The 13,025-nt window shown below is 38.3% G+C and overlaps 1 protein-coding gene across 2 annotated transcripts in view; it reads right to left on the reverse strand.

Moving 5' to 3' along the window:
- The window catches only part of syt6a (synaptotagmin VIa), a 77,534-nt gene that overhangs the window by 4,470 nt on the left and 60,039 nt on the right, over nucleotides 1-13,025 (reverse strand). For both annotated transcript variants that reach the window (XM_044119674.1, XM_044119682.1), the window contains exons 2-6: nucleotides 12,366-12,756; nucleotides 7,607-8,168; nucleotides 2,652-2,772; nucleotides 1,556-1,727; nucleotides 209-359 (exon numbers count right to left, since the gene is read on the reverse strand). In XM_044119674.1, coding sequence (XP_043975609.1) covers nucleotides 209-359; nucleotides 1,556-1,727; nucleotides 2,652-2,772; nucleotides 7,607-8,168; nucleotides 12,366-12,756 — 1,397 coding nt within the window. The remainder of the gene's footprint in view (nucleotides 1-208; nucleotides 360-1,555; nucleotides 1,728-2,651; nucleotides 2,773-7,606; nucleotides 8,169-12,365; nucleotides 12,757-13,025) is intronic.

Here is a 13,025-nt window from a genome sequence, read left to right on the forward strand (position 1 = left end):
CGAATTGCGGAGCGGAGTTAGATGCAGTATAAATTTGGTGTTAGGAATAACTTTACTACATAGCAACTTATATTTTTGATTTATTAAGAAGAACACCAAAAGACATGCTGTACAAATACTCAACCCAGCTTTTGATTTGAGATGTACCAGATGGTGGAGATTTGTCCATCAATGGGCGCTTGATCTGACAAGTGGAAATCTTACTCACCTCCTTCTCAGATTTCTTGGACTCCAGGAGGGGATGCCAGTGTGCAATAGGCTTCCGTGGATAAGCCAGCATTTCATTCCAGTGGTCCCTGCCAAGTCCCTCAGCATGGCTTCCAAGCCTCATCACACCAATGATCTCATTATGACCCACCCTGTGGAGGCACAAGCACGTAATACTATGAATAAATCTGATTTAACTGCAACATCTCATACATGCCATTTTTCATAATTGCGTGAGGACCACTTTGTAATCAAAGGAGACACAATTCTGATTGCCCATCCCCTTTCAACTGATGCAGCTGGTTGTCTCTGTGGCATTAACACTGACTTGATCTGAAGGCGTTACAGCTGATGTTTGTTAACAATTTAGTAAACCGTGGATACATTTAGACTTTCTTTTAATCTAAAACTCCTTATATTATTAAGAGAACTTGATTAGGTCCCATTAGGATTGCAGGCTGTAAATAAAACATGAAGGGCTAGGAATCTAATTCTGCAGGTATCCTCTCCTTTTAACAATAAGGACAAGAAAAATACCCACAATTTGACCTTTAACATGCATGTTCTCATTCTGTCAGCTGTCTGCACTGCAGCCGTTCCTTTCACATTGCTTAGACAGAGTCACATTCTATAAACACAAAGCACCGTATTGCACTGCTTTTGCGTTTATCTTTATCCAAAGAATATCATTTCAATGTTTGCTACAACGAATTGTGATTACCTACCCAGCAGATTCTTATAATTACATCTACATAGTGTGGCTAGCCCAATTTGTCTAGTCTGTTATGATATATTTACTCTGTGTGATGTTTCTTTCTGCATGACAAGCAGTGCAGTGAGAAAAAATTGCCTCTTAAAGATTTTTTGTTTTTATTTTTATCTCCAGCTTAAATGTTTCAGATTAGCATGGACATTTTATATCAGTGATAATAATTTTGCAAATGATTTATTGCAGCATTAACTGTCGTCAACCATCTGTGATAACGGAATTTGTTTTTTGCATCCGTGTGAAGGAGTTTTGGTTTATTCTCCATCTCAGAATTGATTTCATTGAAAGCTTGAGGATCTACGAACATGTGCAGGAGAGCTAACTTGGATTTAAGTCCAGACTTTGACTAGGCTGATTTAAAAGAGCGGCGAGTGTATTTTTACATAGGGCCAGACTGGTTGCAAACTGAGTAGCTTTTGTGAAAATGAAATCAGAATTTAGAACTGTGTTTTGTATTTATTCAGGTTATATTTGTCCAGTATTAACATTTTCTGCAAGAGGCAACTATTAAATCTCTTAATTAATTCTAAATCCCCAATTAAAAATAAGACTAATGACTTGAGCTTTACACAAACGTACAAATCATAATCCATCACAGAGATGTGCAGGCTGACGTGGTCCATGCTGTCCGGAGGGATGTCGAAGACGATGGCCTCGTTGTATGTGGGATTCAGGGTGTTCTTTTTAATGCTCGTCTTCTTCTTTTTCAAACGTCTGCCGTCACAAATGAGCGATACTTTGACATAGGGATCTAATAATAAGAAGAAAAGAAGAGAAGAAAATGAAACTCATCATGTTTGTACATCCTCCCACTTATTGAACTCATTTTCCCTCCAGTAGAGCAGTACCAATCTGAGAGCATTGTTTAAGAAGATAAAGCTTCAATGTTTGCTGTCAACAAAGAAGCATCCCTTCCGGATTTCATAAACTAGTGCGTGAGTGTTTCTACTCAAACAGGAAGGCAGGGCTGGAGGACCTGGCATCAATAATGTGCCTAAAAGTGACTCATCACCATGCGTAAACAAAATGGATGTGAGAGCCAAAGATAACTTCCAAATAGCATCACTGAGAAAGCTTCCTGAATGCTGATTTCCCTCTTCATTGCAGTGATAAATCACTTCACAACATCTGTCAAGCCAAGTTTTAGTCATTTGTAAGCTGCTCTGGATCCATAAACAGTTGGATATGCTGGAAGGCACAATACAATATATTTGGGTTTACAATGCACAGACTGAAATAATGGCAGACAGCAGAAGCTCTGACACGTCGGGGAATTAAAATTGCGAGTCACATCAAAAGCTGTGAAATGTCATTAAATGTGTGAGAGAAAAAGTACCACATTCATCCTGAATAACACCTGAACTCTGGCATTTAAAGCATAATAAATGTCACATTTTACAAGTGATATCCCAATCGAAGGGGAAGGTTTAATAGGGAAGTAGGATGGCACTCTATTAAAATAACAGATTGTCTGCAACTATTTGCTGACAAATTTTCAATCTTGCAAGTGTAGGGTATTAATAACTGCTGAAATAATCAGAATTCACCCATGCAGACTATCTTCCACAGCTTCTTCATTCTCCCTGACATGTCTACAAATGGGTATTCAGAGGAGGACCATTCTTTTTGACTCGCTGTCACTGTAAGTGAATCATACAAAGAAAACACGACTCACCAGAGTACCCGGTGATGTCCATAGCCTTGAGGTTCCTGCACTTGATGACGGTTAGTGTGAGTCTGCCAGCTGTGGGCAGGTAGCAGAGTGAGAACATGATCTCCCCAAGGTCAACACTTTCCTGTCAGAACACAAACAGAAAGGGGAAAGAAACTGTTTTACTTTCAGCCCTCAAGTTTTCTTCACATTGCATGGATTTGACATAAAAACCGAGTTGAAGAATTCTTTTATATACTGGATTTTACAGCAGCTTTCACCAAAATTTTAACTCTTCACATAATAAATTTTACTTTCAGGATTTACATTACCCTAAAAAACTCTGCATACCCCTAAGCTTCATCACCTTTAATCACATTACAGACATGAACTTTGAATATTTAACTGGGACACAAAATGTCTTGGTAAAAAGATAAATGTTTTTTTAGTTAAAACTCTTAAAAGTGTGCCATGTAATTGTATATAGCCCCCATTTTCTGATACCTCTAAATTAAATCCAGCTCAGTTAATTGTCTTCAGAATAACAATTTTAATGCACGTCTGTGCGATTTAAATTTGGTGTAGATTCAAATTTATCGTTTTTTTTAACAGGACAGTACATAATAAAGAAATTATAGCCCCCATTTTATAGTGTTTTGGGCAAGTTTTAAAATCAACTTGAATGAACAAGCAGTTTGAGACGGTAGATGGATTTTTAACATTGGAAAGCAAAATTACACTAACAAGACTAAATATGTCCACTTGCAGAAAATTATTTTTGAGTCAATGAAAGTTGTTGCTCCATTTGTCATGCATATGTGGTAGTCATGAAAGTGATAAGGAGAAGCCTGGTTGTGCCACACCAAACCAGATAGCAAACAGCTTCACTTTAAACCTTTAAGGCTCTTCAGCAGAAAATATGAACGCTACGGCATTATACTTTAACGTAGGTAATCGAGGGGGAAATGTGTTTAAGACAATGGATATTTGAAATTTTTGCCTTCTTCTATCTAACATATTCCTATAAACCTGCCTACATTCCTATTAACTCTAGCTTACTTAAAGAAATTTCTACGGGAGTCCTTACTGAGCTAATACTATTAAGTGGAATGAGTGTCCTGATATCTGCAATATGTGGGCTCTTAGCCCCATCAACATTATTAAGGTCTCACAGAGCCCTAATCACACTGAATGAGCTTGGGAAGAACTCTGATGATTGGCAAATCCATAAGCCTCCTGTCGGAGGGCAGCAGTCTTAACGCCACACATACAGCTGTGATCCGGATTTCTCCGCTGTGCCAGTGTGGGATTCTGTTTGAAGGGTGGGAAGGTTCTCCTGTAATGTGGGAGTGCAGCAAATATATCAAGAGATGTATCAAGAGCTATAAAAGCATAAAGTGGCACTTTGATTGTCTGTGTAGAATCACAGGCTGTATCGGAGGATGTCAGTAACATCTTCACAGCATGAATCGTTTTTAGGAACACTGGGGTTTACATACTAAAAGTAGGGGCCACACTAGGCTTGTCATAAAAAGATCTATCTATCTATTGTAGTTTTTTTTTTTTTACTATTGCACTTTTGGACCATTCATATAGTGTCCTTTGCTTAAAAAAACCTGAAAATATACCTGAAGGGGAATTGGTGACCTACTAATATTGATCTGTGTACCTTTGACATTTGGAGCTCCACTAAAGTCCCATGAATAATTAAAAATGAAGCCAGGCCCTGCATCACATCTGTGTGACCTTTATGATCTGTCAGAATCACACGTTAGCACTAGTCCCACCATAGTAAACTGGAAAAAGCTATACAGCCTTTAAAAATCTTTAATATTTAAAAAAATTAATTGAACCCCCCCCCAAAAAAACAAAAAAACAAAAACAAAACAAAAAATAAAAAAGTCTTCTTTTCAGGTTTAAATATGTTTTAAATCTAATTGATTTTCTGTTTTACTGCATCCTTATAATGTCTTTACTCATTTAACATACAGTACATCACTTTTAGTATTCATCGCCACCTGATCAATAGTCACCTCTATTCATGCATGCGATTAGCCAGTGAAATCATTCTGATAATACTTTGTATTGATCAAACGCACAGGACAAATTGCTTGACGTCAATATGTTTCTATTATCTGCGGTGCTTGTAATCTTTATCTTCAAGGTTGAGGTTATCAGTAAATATCTCCCTCTTATCAGATAATCTAAGAGGGCAAAAGATACCTCAATATTTTTGTGGTATCTTTTTATCTCTTTTGCACTCATTAAGTCTTTCATCGTCACACATCTGCTTTTTGAACACTCACCATCTGTGCATTCTTTATGTTACCTATCCTGGAGTTGATGGCAGCAAGGCATTTTGTCATAAAATCAATCGGTGGTTCAATTAAGTTAGTGTGCCAAGAAAGGATGCCTGCTTTTCTGCCCGCAAAGCAATAATGTTAAGATTATTGAACAACCCCTGATGAAGTTCAACAGCCGGAGCGAGGGGAGCTGTCAGATAATGGCACCCTGTAGAGGTGATAAAGTGACAAGGGCTCTGAGGCGCCTAATGTGCTGCCAACAAGTAAACATGTCATTCTTGAAAAGGGCCTCTGGAAATTGTTACGAAGCCACAAAACTTACTTTAAAAGTTATGAATGTAACACATGGCCTCCCTTCCCCCTGCAATCTTATTGGCACCTCTGGTAAAAATCTACAAAAAACTTTTATTTGCAGTCACATAATGCCAGGCTGATTTATTTATTTTTTTGTGAAATCCAACCAAATCATTAAAAAGATTAAAATGGCTGTCTGTTTGGGACACAGAACACAAAGTCTTTTCAGCCCCACCATCACAAAAGCAAAGGTGGTGTTTGCTAGATGGCTCTGATTGTGTGCCTGATGAAAAACAGAGGATGAATATTTGCATTCAATTTCTCCTCCAAAGGCCCCAGAAGCCTGGTTAGAGTGAACGGTTTCCAACAAGTTATATACCAGCATATAGTCTGGTGATCTCTGCCAGATTAGCTGAAGATAGTTCCTCACTGGGACTTTCAGAAGAATATAATTACCAGAAAAAATACCAAATCAACCATTTCCTATGGGCATTGCTGCCTCCAGACCTAAAGCTGCATGCTCCAATATTGCACAGTAAAGCACAAGTTACCATATAGTTAGCAAAAGCGGATTGGTCAGAGTTTAAATATCAGGTATCAGTTTAAGAATCCCTCTAAAAATGCTTCTAACTGCCTATTTTAATATTTCAAACACAGAATGTACATTATTGTGCTGTCATTTTCCCACTGGAAACAATCTTAGCACTACTGCCGAAGCTCATATCTACACACTTCCTCATCTCCTTCAGGAGATGAGTAGTGCTTGCTGAGCATCAAACTACTACTGTACATCATAAGTGCAAATTTAAAGGTTAGCAAAATTGCAGATGGCAATGGATGGATGAAATACAAATTATAACAGCCTTGAAATGAGAAAAAATACTAACACATTTTATAAATTCTTTAAAGAGGAGCAATAACCTAATAACCCAATAACCCTGTGCTTTTCTGCTTAGCTTTATCACAATGACTGGCAGTGAAAACGAGTTGGGGAAATGAAAGGAAGGAATGTTACCCTATTTAAAGAAACTACGGTCCGAAAATAAATTAAATATGCAGATACATTTGATAAATATACCTTCTTCACTTTTGTGTAAAACTTAAGGCTCTGAGAAATACAGATGTGCAGCTGAAGAGCATTTGTGTGTAGGAATTACTAATCAGATAGCTTCATTATTTAATAAGCTCAGCTCTTAGAGGCAGCTTAAATATTATCTTATCTGGTTGAGAAAATCCACCCATTCATCATTTACACCTCTTTGTCTTGCAGGGTTGCGTGAGGCTGGTATCTCTGGTGGTCTCTACAAGCAACACAGAGACACACAGCCATGTACACACAATTAACCTAACATTCAAGATTTTGAACAGTGACAATAAGCTGGAGTACACAAAAAGAACTTCAACGCTCCAACCAGGAAAGACCCCAAACTGGGTCTACAATGCAAGGTAGCACTGTTGTTAGGAAAATTAATGATTAACTATGTAGTTGTCTGAATATCCAAGAGGCATATCTGCAATGTCAATCTGTGTCTGATAGTAGTATCAAATATAAGTAATAAAATAATTACAATACATGTTTGCTCAGTTTACAAAGAGCATCTTGAACTGTTCCCCATTTTACCACATTACAGCAGCAAACCTGATTTTACTTAAGGTCAACCTATTATGTTTACTTCAACAAGTCAGGATCAGTCCATGGGCTATACAAAACATTTTCATCACCTTTTTTGCACAAAATCATTCCTAGACAATCACGTTTTCTGCCTATTTTTATCTCCTTCCAGAATTGTTTTAGGTCCTCCTGTCAATTTAAATCCAAACAAGCTGCTGCTGGCCACGCCCTGCAGCTCAACGTTTATACTTGCATGTGAAAATAGCCGCAAACAGATGCACAATTACTCATTGGTGCATCTTTGAAAAAACAAAGTGGAGCCTCCTGCACAACCAACAAGAATGCAGCAATTGGTTTCTGGATGGTAAATCAACAACAAAACACTGTACAGTGCATAAAACAATAAAACCAGCTGACCAAACATTGTGCCTCGGGTGCTAGGTAACAGGCTGGGCTTAGCTGAGGTTACTAGGGGTTGCACAGTGCCCTTCAAATGTGATTTAACAATCGGGAGGTTTTTGAAACGGCTCATTTTCCACACACCAAAAAGAATTTAGTTATTGTCAAAAAACAGCTGGTGTTTTCTTTACAGCATTATGGTTGTTTTCAGAAGCAGTTGAGAGCCCAATGGAAGTATAAAAACATGCAAAATAGGAACTTTTCATTTTCTAGCCATCAACCAAAAGTCTATTTGTGTATAAATGGTTATAGACAATGGATGAATATATTGATAGACCTAAAGTAAGAAAAAGAACAAAAACAATTCTTACACTTGTAGCGTACTGGATGTCCCTCCATATGTTTGTCTCCCTCGACAGGTCCGACATCTCAAACAAATTCTCCAGCACCACTTCCCCGATCATATCATGGCGGGAAAATCTGTCAAAGTCAAAGACGCTCATGTGTAGCTTCCTGACGGGCAGCTCGTCGTAAGGCACAGGAAACTGGAAGCTTTCGCTGAACGTGGGATTGAGCGTCTTCCGGTGGACGCGCGTCTGGAACTTCTTGCGGTCAGGCAGCAGGTAGACCTTTACATAAGGGTCAGAGGTGCCACACAAGTCCTTGGCAGGAAGGTCAACGGCCCTGAGAATATTGACAAGCAACGCCTCATTTTCGTAGTCATACTTGAGCGAGAAGTTAATCCTGCCACAGTTTTTTTCGCCGCCATTCTTGGACGATTCCTCTGACTCAGAGGCCTTCTGCTGGTAGAGCTCTGGCTGGATGCGACCCAGACTGGTTGGCTTTTCTTCCCTGTCTACCACGTAGTCGTTTCCCAGATCTAAGCTGCACACCTGCATCTGCCTGGGGAGGTGTCTTTTGAACGAGTTGTGCCTGAAGAGATAGAAATGATTAGACGGCGTTTATGTTAAACAGCTGCAGTCAGAGTGCAGGGAATAATTGTGGGGTTTGTTTAATTAACAGTCACAGACCCACTCTTGTTGACAAAGAGCAGAGGATTGTTTTTCACTCTTAGCAACAGACTAACAATCCTGCCCATAAAAAGAAAATCTGAATATACTTAGCAATTATATACAACATAACCATGTTTCTTGACTTTAATCACATACAGAAAAGATTTTAATGTACTTTATCTGCCAACATGTTATGGTTTTATTTAAGGCTTAAAGGTTTGAAACACAGTGCTGGTCAGAAGTACATTCACCCACCATGACGTAATATTTAAGTTTGGCTATTTATATGCATTTGAATTCTTCTTTTTTTGGTGTAGTGTACAACAAATAAGTTTAATGAATAACAAAATTCAAAACCAATCAGGCTCAAAATGATCTATACAGGTTTGAATATATACATACACACCCACTGATATTATGTTGCATGTCTTTATCAAATGTTTTTTATGGGTATTAAGTTAATAGAAATAACTCTGGTTTGATATTTGACTATGCTCATCAAAAATAAAAGAGCTTATTTAAAGTGGTTATTTTCTTGAAGTTGTGGCCATTTCACAAGCTTAATGTTAGCCTATTTTAAAAGTCTGTTTGAGATCATTGATGTGTCGGAAAGTCCAACTGTGTTGAAAGGTTTGACTCATCTCACCCAAAGTGTCAGCCTCAACTAAAAGGAAATTGGCTGGGATGTTGAAGAGCAACCTGGGAACCACCAAAGCTCAACCCTTTTGTAAACTGGAAGATGCTGGAACTGTCCGCAGTGAGATGAGCTTAACTTCCAGGTGAAATGGGTGTCAACCAAATAAAAATCCTTGATCCAAAATCATCACCAAAAAGCTTAACTAAAATTTGATGCCAGATTAGCAAGCTTTGAAAAATGCTTTTATGGTCAGACAAGACAAATACTATACACAAGACACAATAGTGACCAAGCTACAGAGCCAAGACAAATGTCTGGTGAAGTCACAAGCACGCTTTTGACTTCTAAATAATGTCAAGCATGATCAGGTTAATGGTCTGTTTTTCTCCAAAGAAAGCAGTTTATAGAGCACAATCAATAAAGCAATAGAGACAAAAGACCACATCCAAACTTAGAATTTTTCTACTGTTTCAGCTGGTGCAGATCGTTCTAACACTGCACTGCATCAACCAAGCCCTTTAAAAAACTTTTTTTTACCCCCTCGCTTATGGTTTGGCTGCACCATGAACCAATGAAGGAAATAAAACAAAAACCTTTGAAGAAGACACTTAACCCAACCTCCTTATTTGGAGGAAGCATGAGAGTTCAGCAGTTGTAGGATTTCTCTTTTGTCTTTGGCTAAAGTCTACCAGGCAATTCTCCCTCCAGTGATAGACATTTGCCTTTGTTTTAGCTGTATTTACCCAGAATCCACTGAGCTATAGTTCGTTTCCTGCTTTTGGAGTGGTCTCTGGGCTGCTTGCATCAACATATGTATTCACATCGCACCAGAGTTCACTTAAACCAAACCAAAATCTACGCTTGTTAGTGGATCAAAGTCGGACTTTCTATGCAAATGAACTAGAGCTTGATCAAAGCAGATTATACAGAGCAGGTGTGAATGTGCCCTGAAAGTCTTTTATGTATTTTAAAACGTTTTTGAGAGATGGCTATCCCTTTTCAAATCAGAAACAAACTTCTTCAATGAATGAAAATAATTGTAGCACAGCTTGTTGCTACAGGAGCTTAGAAAGTGTTTTTGTTAAACAGGTCATAAACAGTTCAGACAGTTCATAATATATTGATATTTGTCATGTGAAGCCATTTGGAAGAATAGTGTAACTGTGTCTGGTGGAATTCTATGCATTTTGTTTTTAAGAACATAGCTTTAATTTAGATTATTCACCACAATATTAAAATTCCTGAAGCAACGAGTCAGACTGTGACCATGCTCAGTAATTAAATGAGATTTAAATGTGTCATGTCCTATCTGTGCTCCGGGTAAATTGAAAGTAATGGATTACTAATTGAATTAACTGATGATGATGAAACAAAAAAAGTAAAGTGTGAATTAAATAAAAATGTGTTACCAACATATAATGGAATTTGTTCAATCATTGCGGCAACAAAGATTTTATTAGAATCTTTAATACAATTCATGAAAATGCTCAAATTAAGGGTGAGATTTCTTTTTTTAATTAATTAAAAATTTTTTTTTTTTTACATTTTTCAGCGTGAGGTTATGCGGCTATAATAAAGGTAAAATTTATTTAAACGATTTTGACACATATTCACCCCGGGTGCTAATAAGTGTGGAAGGTGCAATAAAACGGGCTTAACAAAAAAACTGATATTGGCTTCTTAGACTGCTCCAAATATGCTGCAAAGTGCTTCTGGTACAGCATGTGTTTGTGTACTGTTTCATTAATTAGTTGGAGGACTCATATCAGCTTTATGTGAATGACCTACAGAGAGTTGCTGCTGAATTATGTTCAACAACCACAATATATATTAAGTTAATCTCTGCAGTACCAACTTGCTTTGAAAATGTAATTTTCTCATATTATTTATACAGGGACTGTTCTGTGAAAATGTGTTGCAGCTTGAGGTTGCTTCTAATTTGCATTATTCATATTTCATGTTGGACATACTCTGCAAAAACACAAAATCTTACCAAGTACTTTGGTCTTGTTTCCAGAGAAAATATATTTGTACACTTGACATAAGACAAAGTTAACTTACAAGTACAGTAATTTTTCAGTAAGATGTACGAGCCTGTTTTAAGTAAATAGTTCCTTACTATGATTTATTGATGAAAAAGTACTAGTTTCAATGGCAGATCATTTCAGTCTGAAGAGACATTTTTCCATGCTATAAATCAGTGGTCTCCAACCTTTTTAGTACAGCGGACCGGGCCAAGCCTTCGTAAATTCCTGCGGACCGGGGGGTGGGGGGGGTGGGGGGGTGTTGGTTCGTGCGTTGTGAAGGTGGAACGGGGGGGTGCGCGCGCGTTGTGAGCTAGCGCATGACTCAAACCTCGGCATCCGGTGTACGATTTCAATACATGGAATGGACATATTTAATTATTTCTTGCGCGGCCCGGTACCAATTGGTCCACGGACCGGTACCGGGTGGTTGGGGACCACTGCTATAAATGACCTAATCTGCCAAAGGAACTTGTATTTTTTCATAAATATTGAAATATTCTTTATCACTTCTCTCTTATAGGATGCTGAAAAGTTACTTGTAAAATAATTTTGCTTGTTTCAAGAGTAAAGAGAAATTAACACTAGACCAATTAAATTATTTAAGATTTTGTGTTTTTGTAGTGAATGGAGCACCTACAATTCATGATGAAAATTCTGCACTGCAAAAACATAAAACATTACTATGTATTTTTGGTCTTCTTTCTTGTGCAAATATTTTAGTACACCTGAACTAAGATAAAACTAACTTATCCTATTTACAGTTTTCCAGACAATACCGGAACATACAAAAACACGCACAAATTACTAAAGTTTTTTTTTTGTACCGTTGTAACCATTAACAATCTTCCCTTCAGTTCAACCTTATAAGTGGAGATACATTGTTGATGTTACCATTATACAATAACCTGCAATTAGGAGTTACATCGGCAAAGCTCAATGTAATTTTCACAGGTGGCAGAGCGTTGTTGTTAGCAGCTGCTGAAAGTAACTAAAAAAGTTACTTTTAGTGTAACTTAGTTACCTTCCAAATGAAGTAATCAGTAATCCGATTAAAGTTACTTTTTCAAAGTAACTATGGCTTCACTGCTTATAAGTAACTTTTCATTAAGAAATGTGAGCTTGTAAGTTAATAATACTTTAATATTGATGAAAAAAACTAGTTATCAGTGAAATAAACTAACAGTGGAACAATACTTTTAGTCTAGCTCTAGTTCCACTGGCAGATTAATTCATTTATAAGTAGTACTTTTTCATCAGTATTAAGTAATTATTGACTTAAAACAAGCTCCTATGGTATCTAACTTTGCTGAAATACTTGATAAGATTTTGTGTTTTTGCAGTATACATTCATAGCCAGCACAGAACCCCAGACATATTTTTATATGAACAAACCAAACCTGACAGTTTTATATGTAGCGAGGTCTATATTTGCATGCGTGTGTGTGCCACTAACCGTGTGGAGGAGGCCGGCTCAGTGGTCTGCCTCTGCATGCGCTGTGTGCGGCGCAGGAAGTGCTCCCTCATGGAGAGCTGCACATCGGCGGGTATGTCGGGGGAAGTATGGCTTATCTTCACGGCCGCCTCCAGGAAGCCCATCGAACCCACGGGGTCTTTCACCTTCTCTGTCGCCATGGTGATCGCTTGCTGCTGGGGACTGGGCAGAGGGAGGGATGGCTGGAGCGGGCAGTGCTGCGGGCCACAGGCCGGGCTGAGAGACGGGCTTGGGAACTGGGGCTTGCTCCTCCAAGGCACCCAGCAGAGCTTCCAGGAGACTAATGTAAGAAGGCCCAGCAAAGCGAGGCCGCAAACAAGAAACACAGCGAGCACAAGGCCAAAAGTAGCGTCTGGTGGTGAGCCACAGGGACCAGAAGCAGAGGATCACACAATATGGACAAACAGATGGTGATTACAAGGGTGAGAGAGGACACACAGAGAGAAAGAGAGAGTCTATTAGAACATGGTTTCTGATACAGTCTGAGGCTGCATCAGTGGTTTCTATATAACACTGAAAGCATTGTGTAAGTACAGTGTGCAACGTGCTTCATAAATATTTAAAACAAACCACCATTAGTCAGTTCAGCCAAGGGATACGCAAAGTAAACATAATTTAAAT

Source organism: Gambusia affinis, linkage group LG01 (assembly GCF_019740435.1).
Source record: "Gambusia affinis linkage group LG01, SWU_Gaff_1.0, whole genome shotgun sequence".
NCBI lineage: Eukaryota > Metazoa > Chordata > Actinopteri > Cyprinodontiformes > Poeciliidae > Gambusia > Gambusia affinis.